Source organism: Aedes albopictus, chromosome 2, assembly GCF_035046485.1.
Source record: "Aedes albopictus strain Foshan chromosome 2, AalbF5, whole genome shotgun sequence".
NCBI lineage: Eukaryota > Metazoa > Arthropoda > Insecta > Diptera > Culicidae > Aedes > Aedes albopictus.
In genome coordinates this window covers 290476034-290491223 of record NC_085137.1, presented here as the reverse complement: position 1 = coordinate 290491223, position 15190 = coordinate 290476034, and the positions used below count along the sequence as shown (strand labels likewise).

Here is a 15190-nt window from a genome sequence, read left to right as displayed (position 1 = left end):
TTACGACCAAATGATGTAAATAGGTAAGGGAAATGGAACCATCTCGGCAGGGCTCCTATTTTGTGCACATTTCTGCTGTAACTCAAATTTTGAACCAACTAACACAATTGTTGGAACGCGGTGAGATACGTATAGCATCTAGCCATGTACAAAATTTCAAGTCAATTGGTTTGGAATTAACTGAGTTATAGAGAAAAGTGCCCAAAAAACCGGCCACTGCCCAAGTGGCCTATTTTTGAAAAATTGACTAAACATGAACATGAACACCTCAGCTCTTAGCTGTTTTGAACCCACATGACGGAGTGTGTGATTTGCTATAAAGAACTCGGCATCAAAACTTCCATCCGCTGAACTCCCCTTTCCATGTTATTGTACAACATCACTTGTATGGAAACGTCCATAAATTACGAAAATTGTCAACTTTCAACACTCTACCCTCTACGCCACACTATTTATCTACCTCTACACTATTGTATGGATCATAAACACCCACCGACCCCCTCCCCCCCCCCCCCCCCCACAAATTTGACGTAGTATATAGACGTTCACTATTTACCCGTGTGTAATGAACGCATACAAGCTATTTCCATGAGCAACTTACACTTCGATTTCAATATTACACAACCCTGGTGATAAAACACTAATAGACCAGTGTTTAATCTTGGATTACCGTTCTTGTTATTTACATCATGATGACCCTATTGAGACAGAGCCTGCTTTGTAGTTAAGTGTTCTATGAACACTTTCTCAGTTGTAATTAACAAGAAAGAAATCCCAAATCGACCAAGAATCGAACTCAGACTGATTAAACACAATCTCACAGAAAGCCTACATGTATACCGCCTGAACTATATTGCACCCCTTGAAGAACATGTAATTTGATGACACATACGCGGCTACTAATTCATACACACAAATTAACGCTTTAAGCGCAGACTCTCGCTTATCTTTTGCAAAAATACTGCATACTCTAGATGTTCTACTACTGTAACAAGTTCAATACGACAGCGAGCGTCGGTCAGTTTTAATCAAACGCTCAGCGCAATCAGCTCGCAAAGCTGCTGTTATCACAAACAGTCGATTATCATCTCGCGTGCCGCGGTATTATCATGTTGGAGTTTTTACTCTCTATCGTAGCGGCGGCGATTGCGCTGGCAAAGTTCATAATTTCGGGTAAATTGCTCAAAATATTTCCTCCGCCGGTTCGTCCAATCGTTGAAGTCAGCCAAGGGAAACTCCGCGGAGTGACCACAACCCTACCGAATGGATCGACCTATCACTACTTCAAGGGGGTGCCCTATGCGAAACCACCGGTTGGAGAACTTCGCTTCCATCCACCGGTTCCTATTGAAAAATTCTACAAGCCTGTGGTGGATTGTTTGGTTGATCGCAGTGTTTGCATGCAACCAATGGGAAGGTTCGTCGTGGGAAAAGAAGCGGGACTTTATCTGAACGTGTTTACGCCGGGTTTGTCGGTTGGCGAAGTCACCGATGCAGCAAAGTACCCAGTCATGGTATGGATTCACGGGGGAGCTTTTATGTCTGGCAGTAACAACAGCTTCATGTACAATCCACTCCATTTAGTGGAAGAAGGTGTCGTTGTCGTTACTTTGAACTATCGTCTCGGGGCGTTGGGTTTTCTTAGTTTACCCAGTGCTGGCATCACAGGTAACGCTGGATTGAAAGATCAGGTAAAGTTTGATAAATTTTTGGTTAAGCATAAGAAAAATAACAAATTACTTTCAGTTGTTAGTGTTCAAATGGGTAAAGCAAAACATTTCACGGTTTGGAGGAGATTCCGAAAATATTACTATTTTTGGGGAAAGTGCTGGCAGTATGTCCGCTTATTTGCACTACCTATCGCCAAATTCGAGGTACGTAAGTTGTAATTACTATTGTAAGATGCTATAGCATTGTAAAACACATGATCGTCTCCAAGACCAGCAATAGTGTAGCCACAGACAAACAGACGTAACACTGACGAAATTTCCATCACCCACGGTTTTAACGATAATTTTAAATCTCCGCAGTTGTTACATTCACAACCAGGCGCACGGATTGTTTTCGTTCGCGTTTGACGTTTCACACTAGCACCTGCTGTTGATGATATTGCACAGCTAAGTGCTTTGCACAATATCGTCACCTGCCGGTGCTAGTGTGACTGAGCGATGATTTTTTAACGAATTTATTCTAAGACAAACAGCCCTGTCTGTGCTGTAGCTATGTATTTTTTTCTGATGATGGGAACATTGAGATACCGTAAAAAGGGATATATTTTTCAGCCTGTTTTTGTTTCAGTGGAATATCAGTCAATTGTTTTACTTATTGTGGCTGACACCTTAACTTTTATGTGAGTGAAATTCACTTTTTCTGAGCATCTTCCCATACTTGACGTGACTTTCAGTCCTGAGCACCTATGATGGTGCAAAGGGCCGAATTGAAAGATCTCCATCCTGGGCGATTGCCACCCATATCGGGTTGACCTGTGGCCAGGTCAAATTTCTTTCAACTTGCTCAACTTGTGCCGCCATGAGCCTCGGGGTCTACCTCTGGTTTCGTTCCCGCTCCTGCGTAGAGTGTAGCCGACCCACCTCCACTTTCGCTCTCGAATTTCTGTCACTATCGGTTTTTGTTGACATCGACTATGCAGCTCCACGTTGGAGATCCAGTTGTGAGGCCACCATTCACGAATTATATACCGCAGGCATCCATTGATGAAGACTTGCAGCCGTTGAGTGTTCTCCGCTGATACGCACCAAGTTTCACTGACGTACAGCAGTACAGATTTCATGTTCGTGTTGAAGATTCGGATTCTGTTGCGTCGACTATTCTGGTTGTTTTGCTTTACATTTCATGAACTCGCAAATCCGTTCAACAGACACCCGAACAGGAAGGTCCGGGTAGTGTGGGGTTAAGGCCGTCTTCTACAACAAAAGTAGATTCCAGGACTACTCCCTTCTCGACCCACTAAAAACATTCCTATTGTCACCAAACCCTCCGTCTCTCCGGAACCACTAAGAAGGCATTGATTCAGAGAGGAGCTAGTGCACATTGCACCCTTAAGGTTAGCTGCGTAGCCTGCAGCAACGAACATCGATGACTCGCTTTGGAGAGTCCATCACGGTAGCATGTTACCGCTTACCATGTTTCCCAAATGGTCCACAACACTCTCTCTGTCTTCGGAAGGCGGGCAGAGTCAACCCCACGTCTGCGCCTACCTGTTTTGCAGAAATCAAGAACTGATGCCTACGTGCAATCAGATCTGACCTGCTGAAGGCAAGGGTATCACTACCCTTCAGGCCCTATCAGCTGCACACAGAAGGTTGCTTAGCTTAGACTGACTGACTGTCAGCTGCACACAGAAGGTTGCTGACACAAAAGTCTACGAGGGTTGGGGTCTGAGATGTCCAAATTTTGGTCTGACCCCTTTCCAGCGTACCACGGTATCTTTCGGTACATAGTGAAGTGCCCCATGCCGGGTACCATACCTTAACCCTTTGGAGCCGGAGGGGTCATATATGACCCCAACATAGAAACGGCTGTATAAATTCACCCATTCGATAAAACAGAATACTGTCTTCGACAAAGTTGTTGCAAATTGAGTCCTCTATTAGAAAAATGAGAATACTTGTATTTGGGACTTTATTGAAAACCTAGAACATCCTAAACGCCATGAAATTTAAAAAAAAAAAAACGAAATAATTGGCATACCAGTTGTTCTTAAAGCTGAGCTTAGATGTGGGTCACGTTTAAATGTATTCATTTGGCCTTTGTTAATAATATCAAAAGGTATTTTATATTCTGGGATGTTCTAGGTGTTCCAAACTGTCCCATAGTGAAGTCTTTCAATTCTATAATAAGGTTGTGAAATTTTCGCCACAAATAATAACATTGCACAGTTCGAAAAAATAATGTACTATTACATGATATATAATGCACATAATTGGAGCGTGATAAATGGTGTAGCTTTACATGACATTCTAGATTTATGATGTCATGTAAAGTTCATATCGAATGGTGTAGGTTTATAAAATGGTGCTGTCATAGAAAATTAATCGAACACTATCATCACTAATCATCCACAAAAAAATGCACACTGGATAAGCTTAGCATTTAACGTTTATTATCGTCTATGAAATAGTAAGCATGTATGATAAGTAAGCGACACATTTTCGGGGGTGAAAAATGTCCAAGATCATCAGCAGCAGGATCCGTAATGGAAAAAAAAGCACTACCGAAGTTCCATTGTAGGCAGCATCCTGATCCGATTTGTTTCTCCGGGTAGCGTGCGGCTGTACGTGAATGAAAAGAATACTTACTATTAACAAATGTATACGTCCAATTCTAGAAAAATTCACTTTGTTATGAAATAGGAAACTTCTTCCGCAAATAAACTTCTGCTGAAACTTTCCCTGCAGCAACCTCTTCGAACACGGTAGCCATGTTTGTTTTGATTCGCTTGTCAGACAAAACAGTTGGGCGTGCGCATCTTTACATTATAGTCATGTAATGTTCGCTGTTTGTTCGTTGAAATCTTATGTCGTCCCACAAATTTCAGAGATTATAGACACAAAGTAACCTTGCCTCATTAATATCGTTTGAAACACAATGGAATATTGAAAGGCGACCATTTCACCATCCAAGTGCGATGAAATTGATAGAAAATTACATTAAGTTTTTGATTACATGATCGTTGTTTCCGTTATGTTGTGATTCACATGACGATTAATGTTCAGATTTTTTTTCTGTGTGCATAACCTACTGGAATCCGTAAAGATCTTGACATCTACAATATCATTTATAGACACTATAGGGATATTCCAGGTCAGCCAAACTACCTTGGAGTTCGAAACTTCAGGTCTACACTCTCAACAGTAAATACACACTTAGAAAAAATCACCGAATTCGGTAATATTTTACCGAAATCTCAACCGTTAAGTTTTTTACCGGAGAAATTCGGTGACGTTTACCGAACTTCGTTAAAATTTGACAGATAAACGATAACATTTTACCGAAATTTGGTATTTTTTGCAGAATTTTGGTAAAAAACCATTACCGAACGTTCGGCTGTTGAGATTTCGGTAAAAAATACCGAACGCGACTAGCTGTGTATATTTGTTATACTGAGTAACGTTGTATAATCAACCGCAGTTATTGGAGCAACCTGAAGTCAACTAGCTTATTAGAAACCTTTGGGATATTCAGGGCCGCCAAAACTGTTATATAATGAAGTCCTTCAAACCTACAAGAAAAACTTAATGTGTTTTCGCCATAAACAGTAATATTCCCAAGTAACCACAATGTTGAAGCCTTATTGCATGCAGATATACGGTGTATTTAGTGCAATCATTACTTTACATGCAAACTTAAGGTTGATTTAAAGTGGAAGTGGGCAATTATAGAATCAAATTAAGATTATACTGGTATAATCTTGAAGCAGTCGCATAATTACCCATTTCCACTTTAAATCAACTTTAAGTTTGCATGTAAAGTAATGATTGCTCTAAGTACACCGTATATCTGCATGCAATAAGGCTTCAGCACCGTGGTTACTTGGGTTGCATAATCTGCTGGGATCCGCGAAGCTCTTAAAATCTCAAATGTCATTTAGAGACACTACAGGGATATTCCACGTCAGCCAAACTACCTTGGTGTTCAGGACTTCAAGTCTATACTCGTAACAGTGTCCATATCTGTTATACTGAGTAACGCTGCATAATCAACCATAGTTACTGGAGCAATCTGAATACTACTAACTTATTTGAAACCTTTGGGACATTCAGAGTCTTCCAAACTGTTATATAATGAAGTTCATCAAATCTACAAGAATAATTTTATGTATGTTCGTCATAAATAATAGCATTGCATAACCTACTCGGATCCGTGAAGCTCTTAACATCTAAAATGCCATTTATGTATAGACACTGTAGGGATATTCCAGGTCAGCCAAACTACCTCAGAGATCAGGACTTCAGGTCTACAGTCGTAACAACAGCCATAACTGCTATACTGAGTAACGTTGTATATTTATCCGTGGATACTGGACCAATCTAAAGACTACATTTTTTTATTATTATAAATCTTTGGAGGAGGTATACTACTGGGAGGAAATGTTGAACTGTTGTGGCTTTCTCAGTCTAAAGACTGCCCCAGAAAGTATGGACGCACCTAGTCTTCAGTTGTCTGGGCCCAATCGATGGTTCTTGTTTCGGGCTTCGTTTTCGCTAATTCTGCTTACTATAGGATCGAAAATTCAAACGTTCTTCGCCACGATGAACATTGGAAATCGAAATGGTAACTTTTTTGGTAATACCCCGCTTTGTGTAAGTTAGAAGATTTTTTCTTATGCTCTAACACCTTCATTATTTGTTTATCCAAACGAGGGTTAGCAGGATCTTTATTTTTTCCCAATTTCTACCTATGCTTAAACATGTTATTCCCACCGTGGTTGCTGATTGCTGCTTACACGATTTTCTCACTTACTCCCACCAAATTTTGTTCATTTTCTAAGTGACCTTTCAAACTCTGTACATCGTTTGTGCACATTTTTTCGATGATGTTCCGCTGAAAGTTCATGTATTTTGAAACAAACTATTGGAATCGCAAAAACCGCTATACAAATGTTGAGAGAATAGGTTGACCAACAGGATGTAGCTTTCAAAAATAACTAGTCATCAATAGTTTTGAAATGCCAATATTTTCTTAATGCGTCCATACTTTCTGGACCGGTCTTTAAGAGCATTGAAACGGCTAGTTTGGCATAGCCCGACGTTTCGGTCCCGTGTATTGGACTTTTTTCAAAGGATCAGCAGTCAACCGTCTCTCGTTATGCGGTTTTTAAAGCAGTTTGAGAGTTGGAGTTACACTACAGATAACAGCGAGCGACATACATCTGTCTAACATGTTAGATAGATGTATGTCGCTCGCTGTTATATGTAGTGTGCAGTGCAAGTTATCCCAAAAAGTACTAGGAAAAATGTATGTGTTTTATGTTAAATGGCATTACAAGAAGCTCCAACTCTCAAACTGCATTCAAAAACCGCATAACGAGATACGGTTGACTGCTTATCCCTTGAAAAAGGTCCAATACACGGGACCGAAACGTCGGGCTATGCCAAACTAGCCGTTTCAATGCTCTTAGACTGACAAAGCCACAACAGTTCATTATAAATCTTTGTGATATCCAGGCTCGTCCAAACTGTTATATAATTAAGTCCTTCAAATCTACAAGAAAAACATTATGTGTTTTCATCATAAATAATCTGCTGAGATCCGTGAAGCTCTTGAAATCTCAAATATCATTTAGAGACACTATGGGTATGTTCCAGGTCTGCCAAACTATCTTTGAGCTCAGAACTTCAGGTATACTCTCGTAATATCAGCTATATCTGTCATACTGAGTATCGTTTCATAATCAATCGCGGGGGCTGGACCAACCTGAAGTCTAATATATTGTATTATGAACCTTTGGAATACTGAGAGTCGTTCAAACTATCCTGAAGTTTAGCTCTCGATAGTAACAGTATTGATTCTCACAATGAACTTTGAACTGTAATCTGCAATTCCCCTGGCATATCATGAGTCATTTCAAGATAGTTTTGAGATATTCCAGATCAACAACACTACTCCGAAGACCATTGCTTCAGGTCTACACTTGTGATAATAGCTTTTGCCACTACGTTAAGTAGTGTTACATAATTCACTGCACTTACCAAAGTAGTTAGAGGAACAATAAGTGTTGTTATATACAGGGGATAGACAAAATGATCGGGACAGGCAAAATATTCACTTTTCAAAAAACGTTCAACTAGCTGTAATTTTTTGAAAAAAGCATCAAATATTCTCAAATTTTTACTGTAAGTTCATCAACTAGTTGTGTATCAGTGGTCAAAATTTGGGAAAGATCTGGCCATTTTCCACGAAGTTATAAAGATTCTTGGAAAAGGTAAAATTATCCGATAGGCAACTTTGAGCTGTTATATCTCCGGATTCAATGAACTGAATGCAATGAAATTTTTACCATATATGACTTATATAATGAGCTATGAAAAACCGTTGACTTAACTTAAAATTCTTAACACGGAAGAAAATTATAACGATTAGATTATTTTTCTAATAAAACACCAAATTATCCAAAACTTCAACATATTAAAAATAGACCAATTTTCTAAAAAATCGTGTGAAAAATAAAATCGCTATAATTTTCGCCAAGGTTGCAACCATTCATTTGCGAAAATTTACATTCATTTGCTATTATCTCAGTTCAGAAGCATGCTATCGAGAAACAATGTATGGATGAATTTAACCTTGTAGTTTTATCTGAAAGTTTGCCGAATAACATTGGGGTCGCAAACGTATACCAAAGTCGTGAGCGAGCTGTGAAGGCAACTCTCTACGCGGTGAATGTAAATTTCATTCACGCTGTAGAAAGTTACCTTCACAGCTCGCTCACGACTTTGGAATGCGTGTGCGACCCCAATGTTATTCGGTAAACTTTCAGATAAAACTACAAGGTTAAATTCATCCATACATTGCTTTTCGATAGCATGCTTCTGAACTGAGATAATAGCAAATGAATGTAAATTTTCGCAAATGAATGGTTGCAACCTTGATTTTCGCTCTTGTTAAAAATTTCAAGTTAAGTCAAATAACTTTTAAAAGAAGAAAAAGACATCTCTATTTTTTTGATATGATATGTATAAATGTCCCAGCTTTCAATTGATGCAAAAATTTTGAAAATCGGTGGTTGCCCTCATGGTGAAAAAAATGTTTTTGTATAAAAATCCAAGATGTCGGCCAAAATCAATATGGCCGACCCAACTTTTTATTATTGTAAATAGTAGCTCTATCTCTCCTCTTTTCAACAACATTTCGTTTTGAGGTGGTTTTCGGTGAAACTTTCGAGTTATAACGGTTTTAGTGAGCAACCATTTGACCAAAATCGAGGGGTCTGCAAAAATTGTTGTGGCTCTAACTAACGGGGGGTCCATCAATTTGAGTAACCAAATGCATTTTTCTTACTTTTTAGGCGAGGGCTTTCAGAAAATCGGCACCTTAAACCTTTTTGAAGACAAGGTGTAAATAGTGGGCCGGTCTCAGCGAGAATTACCCATATCGAGAAGGCTCCATCTCCGTTTCCGGCTGCAGATGTGGTCAATTTGATTTTCCATGACGCCATCACGGGAAATCCATGCCACTTTGTGCGGGGAACGTTGATCTTCATGAAGAACTTCCACGTTCTGAGAACAGCGATTTTATATTTGCTGCTGCTCCTGCTTTAATATTTTCTAATACAGTCCATCCTATACGTTTTTATTAATTACACTATTTATTTAAACATTCTATTACAATCTTGCAGGAAATATTTCCACAAAGTTATTTGCCAAAGCGGTGTTGCTTGTTCAGAGTCGTTCTTCCAAGTAGATGCCGCCAATAAAGCTCGCAAGCTTGCGAAAGTGTTTGGATATGACGGAAATGATGACTCGAAAGTGCTTGGTGGGTGTAGCTACCAATTTCCATCCATACCGACATAGACTCTAACTGTTTTTATTTATCCCAGAAACACTTCTCAAAACACCAGCCAAAATGCTAATAAAGCATCAAGATGACGTGGCAACAGACTTCGAAAAACGTCTTGCTTTACAAATGTTTTTCAGACCGGTCATAGAGAAAGCCATCTCAGAAGACAGCATCATCACTGAATCACCGGAGAAAATTTTGAAATCGTTCGATACCATTAGAATGCCCTTGATCAACGGATGCACCGACAGCGAAGGGATTCTTGGTATTTGGTTCATTAGGAAGCGATTGAAAGATTTTGTCCAAAACCCGGAAAGCTTGGTTCCGCAACTGTTGGGCAGTCCTCCCGGCCTCGACAGGAAAACAGTTGGCAAAGAAATACAGCAGTTCTACTTTGGAAACGATCCTCTAGGAAATGAATCGCTCAATGCGCTTTGCAACGTCATGTCTGACAACATTTTCGTGACCAACACGAACGTGAGCGCAGAATGGATAGCCAAATATCAGCCCAACGTAAAACATTACCACTATCGGTTTTGCTGTGATGGGAAATTAAACTTCACGAAAAAAATGTTCCGTTTAAGTCAAGTAAAGGGGGCTTCCCATGGAGACGATCTTTTTTACTTGTTCCAGTAAAACACGAATAACTACTAAAACGTAGTCTGATTTTCTAACACTTTTCTTCGTATATTCTAGGTCGAAATTTTTGCATCAACTGCCAGAATCCAGTGATGAGTACCGAGTGATAAGGACGATGATACGTATGTGGACAAACTTTGCCAAGTACAGCGATCCAACGCCGGACAGCCATGATCCGCTGCTTCCGTTCAAGTGGACTGCCATGCGGAACTTTGACCGAAATACTGATCAGTTTGATCTGGATTCTTTGAAAATCGATGTAAAATGTGGAATGGAAAAGAATCCATGCAAAGAGCGTATGGAGCTATGGAGAGGATATTTTAAGAAATATCGAGAGGGTTATTTGTACAATGTGTAGAAAAAAAGTTAATAAATTTGTTTTGTTTAAAACGCGGAGCTGGTAAAACATTGCACATGGAACCCATTTTGTGGATGTTCCGGGGAACTGGTCTCGGGATCATTTTTTGAGTACCGTAAACCGGGGTCAAATTGATCATTTGGGTCACAATGATCTCAAACTTTTTACCTCATCTAGCTTATATATGTCTAGAAATGAGTCTCATCTTTTAATTTTATAGAAAAAGTTAGTTTTGCCTTATTTTTTCAGGAATTTGCAATGTACTTCTTAATTTTGCATTTTAAGTGTCAAATTCAGTAGTTGTAAGAGTTTTGACTCGTTATTCGGGTTGAGAAGAGCAAAATTAAGTAGATAAAGATTTGTTTTCTTTTTAACCGATGCGTAATTGTATGCTGATCAATTTCGCCCCAAAGTGGCATCTTCAATTTTTTGATTTTATAAAATATTTAACTCAAGGTTTAAATTTGTTGAACAAAATTCTGTCACATGGATTCATGGAGATCCATTGGGTACTGATTTTATAGAAATTATTTTGGCAATATTTAAATCGCCACTAGTGTTATCCGCAAAAGTTGTTTTAAAGTGATCAATTTGATTCCGGATAACGGTATGCTGCCACATCACTGCCACTGTGTGGTTTTTCAAGATACTTTATTTAAAGCTGTTTTTGTGTTACCCGAAATACTTTTAACCATTTTGGAACTGACACGCGGATTTCACGGAAACCGGTTCCGGTGGTTCCAGGATCCATTTTTCTAAAATAAACAAACACCATTGTTCCGGGAGTTGGGAAGGGAAAAATATCCGATATCCTCGGAGCAGCTCGCAAACTCATTGATATGGTGCGAATCAGCTTTAACCCTCTAATACCCAAATTTTTTATTTTGATCTAAATATCATTTTTCGTCGTCTAAAATCGATTTAAGCATTGTTCGGTATCAAGCGGAACGAAATCACCTTTCTATTCGGGTAGCCACTATCGATGACCACTGCACTGGTCATTCACCGCTTTCCACGATAACAGCTACCACTTCATCACCTCCATCGATCTCGATGAGCAAAGAGGATTGGCACCATCGATCGGTTCGACTGGAGATCAGTGCAATTTCTACCTTCTAACGGGAACCATGACCGTAGGATCGCGCGCGGCCGATCTACGTTGCTGTTTTAATCTGTTGTGTTTACGTGTTAGTTTAAGAAAATTATAGTTAAAGAAGAATAAATAGTTAAGTGCATGTAGTTTTTAATTCAAATAAATCGTGTTGTTGTGTGGACTGTATGCGTGGACTTTTGCTAATGCGTAAAAGAAGAAACTATTGTGGTACTCCATAAGACTCCTTGGTGCAAATGCATGGATGTGAAATAGCATCTAAAAGAACACTACAATCGATCTAAGACCATAGGCTGGTCCACAATTTCCACGGGTCGACTAAACATGGTCCTTCGAGCCGGATGGGTGTCGAGTGAAGTCCACCCAAGCCAGTAGAACCGCCACAGCCACTACGTGCCATCCCAAACTACGAGCCATCGCGGAGGAATTGCATGGTGGGAATCGCCATCGATCTTTAGTTGCCGCGCGCCCAACTGTTGTATAGAAACCATACAAGGCATTCACAATGCCTCACTAAGGTGAGTGCGGTTTCAATTGCATGTTATCGTTGGAATGGTTCTACCAGATTGTTCTTTTTCGTGCATATTGTTCTGGACGAGTATTGCTGCCATCACGATTAACGAGCCAAAACCATCGATCATCGAACCATCGAGTGAAGCCTAGGCCGGTCGATGTTCTGCTGCCACGTCCGTAGGACAACGACAAACCTTGCGGATTGACGTCATTGCTTCTTCAATTTCCATCATCTCCGATTGCTGTGCACAACCCAAGAGAGGAGCCGATTAGGATTATTTTACAAGGCATTTAACTGCCTGTTATCAGGTAATTGCGGTTCCGATAAAATTATCCAACCTTGTGTGGTCTACGCGGTCTGTTGTTTTTAGACATCCATCGCTATGTCTGCGGCTGAGCGGAAGCTGCGCGGGTTAAAAAACCGCAAACGCAGTATCATCACATCAGTTGCTTCGATTCGGACCTTTGTCGCCAATTACGAAGCTGAGAGAGACAAATGCGAAGTAGCTGTGCGGCTGGAAAACCTGATGGAGCTGTGGAAGGAGTTCAACACAGTGCAGGCCGAGTTAGAAATGATAGAGGAGGACAACGAAGTGCTGGATGCTTATCTTAAGGAGCGCACGGAGTTCGAGTGGGCTTACTACCGTGTAAAAGGTACGCTAGTTTTGTTAAACCAGTCTAATTCGCCTACCGTGGCCCGAAATAGTAGTGGATCGTCGAATGACAATGCAGGTCAAACCCATATCAAGTTGCCGGACATTAAGCTTCCAGTATTCAGCGGGGAGTACGAAAGCTGGTTGAATTTTCATGATTTGTTTATTTCACTCGTACATTCTTCGACGAGCTTGTCCACCATTCAAAAATTTTATTATTTGAGATCCTCCTTGGCTGGTGAAGCGCTCAGGCTGATTCAGATAATTCCGATCAGCCACGATCAGTATTCCGTTGCGTGGAATCTACTGATTAGTCATTACCAGAACCCTCGACGATTGAAAAGAACCTATGTTCAATCGTTGTTCGAGTTTCCTGCTATGAAAAAGGAAACTGCATTGGAATTGCATACATTGATCGACAAGTTTCAAACCAATGTGAAAATTTTCAAGCAATTGGGCGAGAACACGGAGCATTGGGACGTCTTGTTGATTTACCTGCTCAGTACCCGTTTGGACTCAACAACGAGGCGTGACTGGGAGAATATGCGGAAACGAACAGCACGACGAAGTTCCAGCAGTTGATCGAGTTTCTACAGCGACGAGTCAACGTGCTAGAGACGGTGGCGAACAAGTCTTCAGAGTTACCAGCCATCATCAAGAAACCCAATCCGCCGCGGTCTGGAAATCATGGATCTGTACAGCTAGGATTTCGACGATGTCCGGTTTGCTCCAGCCAACACTTGCTGTATCAGTGCGGATCATTTGCGCAAATGACGGCCAACGAAAAGGAAGGGGTAGTCCGAAGAAACAAGCTCTGTCGGAATTGCCTGCGCTGGGGTCACATGGCGAAGACCTGTTCATCAGAAAGTAGTTGCCGCAATTGCAGAGGGCGACACCACACACAGTTGTGCTTCGAGTCCAAATCCGAATTAGTTAACCAAGGGCCAAACAGTCAACCAGCTACAGTCCATCAACCGGTTTCATCAATTGATACCACCCAGCCTAGCAGTTCTAGGGGACCGATATCATCGACACCTGTTGCACACACGGGTATAACGAGCTGCACTTCTTTTGACCGGTCCAGAACGAAGGTGTTATTGGCGACAGCAATTGTTATCATGATCGACGATTCTGGTTGCGAACATGTAGTTCGAGCTCTACTAGATTCAGGAAGTGAATGCTGTTTTGCGACGGAACGAGTGGCACAGATGATGAGGATTCGTCGAAGCAGAGTGAACCTTCCGATTGCAGGAATCGGGCAAGCATCTACTGAAGTTCGCTGGAAATTCCAAACCACTGTGAAGTCGAGGATTTCCAACTATTCCACCAACATCGAAGTGTTCGTTCTACCCAAAGTTACAGTGGATTTACCGTCGATATCGGTCGATGCATCGAATTGGACTCTACCAACGGGAATTCAACTAGCGGATCCCTCCTTCTATCAGTCCGGAGCTGTTGATCTGGTGCTGGGTGCTGAGGTTTTCTTTGACCTATTCAGTGTTGCTGGTCGTATTCCTTTGGGCGAGACTCTACCCTCTTTGATAAATTCAGTTTTTGGTTGGGTGATAAGCGGAAGGACTTCTGGTGGACAGTCGAGATCTACCATTATATGCAACGTCGCCACTACAGCCGATATTCATCGCAGTATGGAACGCTTTTGGACAATTGAATTTGATGCAGCAGTCGCTTATTCGCCGGCGGAAGCGTTTTGTGAAAAATTCTTATGCGATACTACGATTCGTAATGAAGAAGGAAGGTACATGGTGCGAATTCCTTTCAAGGAGGACGCTTTTGAAACACTGGGAACAAATCGGCGAACAGCTCTCCGTCGATTTCAGCTGATTGAGGGTCGACTCCAGCGAGATTCGAATTTGGCGGCTGAATATCGGAAGTTCATGGACGAATACGAGAAACTGGGACACATGAAGCGCGTCAGTGAGACGGAAGCAGCGTCTGAACCTGCGTATTTTCTCCCGCATCACCCAGTCATTCGCGAAGACAGCTGCACCACCAAAGTTCGCGTCGTTTTCGACGCTTCATGCAAGAGCTCAACAGGAGTTTCCTTGAACGACGTCATGCTTGTGGGACCGGTCGTGCAAGAGGATCTACGGTCAATTACCATGCGAGCTCGTCTGCATCCAATCATGTTGATCTCCGATGTCGCGAAAATGTACCGACAAATCTCTCTCTTCCCCGAAGACTGTCGATTCCATTTGATTTTCTGGCGTAGTTCACCGTCCGAGCCCGTGCAGATTTACCAATTGCAGACCGTAACGTATGGAAATGCTTCCGCTCCGTACCTCGCAACTCGAGTTCTACAACAGCTTGCTCATGAGGAAAGGGATAACTACCCGCTGGCAGCTAAGGCGACCTGCGAAGACTTTTACGTTGATGACT

General features: G+C 41.3%; 1 protein-coding gene across 1 annotated transcript; it reads left to right on the top strand.

Moving 5' to 3' along the window:
- Positions 1–987: 987 nt before the first annotated feature.
- On the top strand, positions 988–10548 carry LOC109426249 (acetylcholinesterase-like). Its single transcript, XM_019701716.3, has 5 exons — positions 988–1691; positions 1747–1874; positions 9359–9495; positions 9560–10151; positions 10216–10548. Exons 1-5 carry the CDS (start codon positions 1110–1112, stop codon positions 10514–10516), a joined length of 1740 nt encoding a protein of 579 aa, XP_019557261.3. The 5' UTR covers positions 988–1109; the 3' UTR covers positions 10517–10548.
- Positions 10549–15190: the final 4642 nt, after the last annotated feature.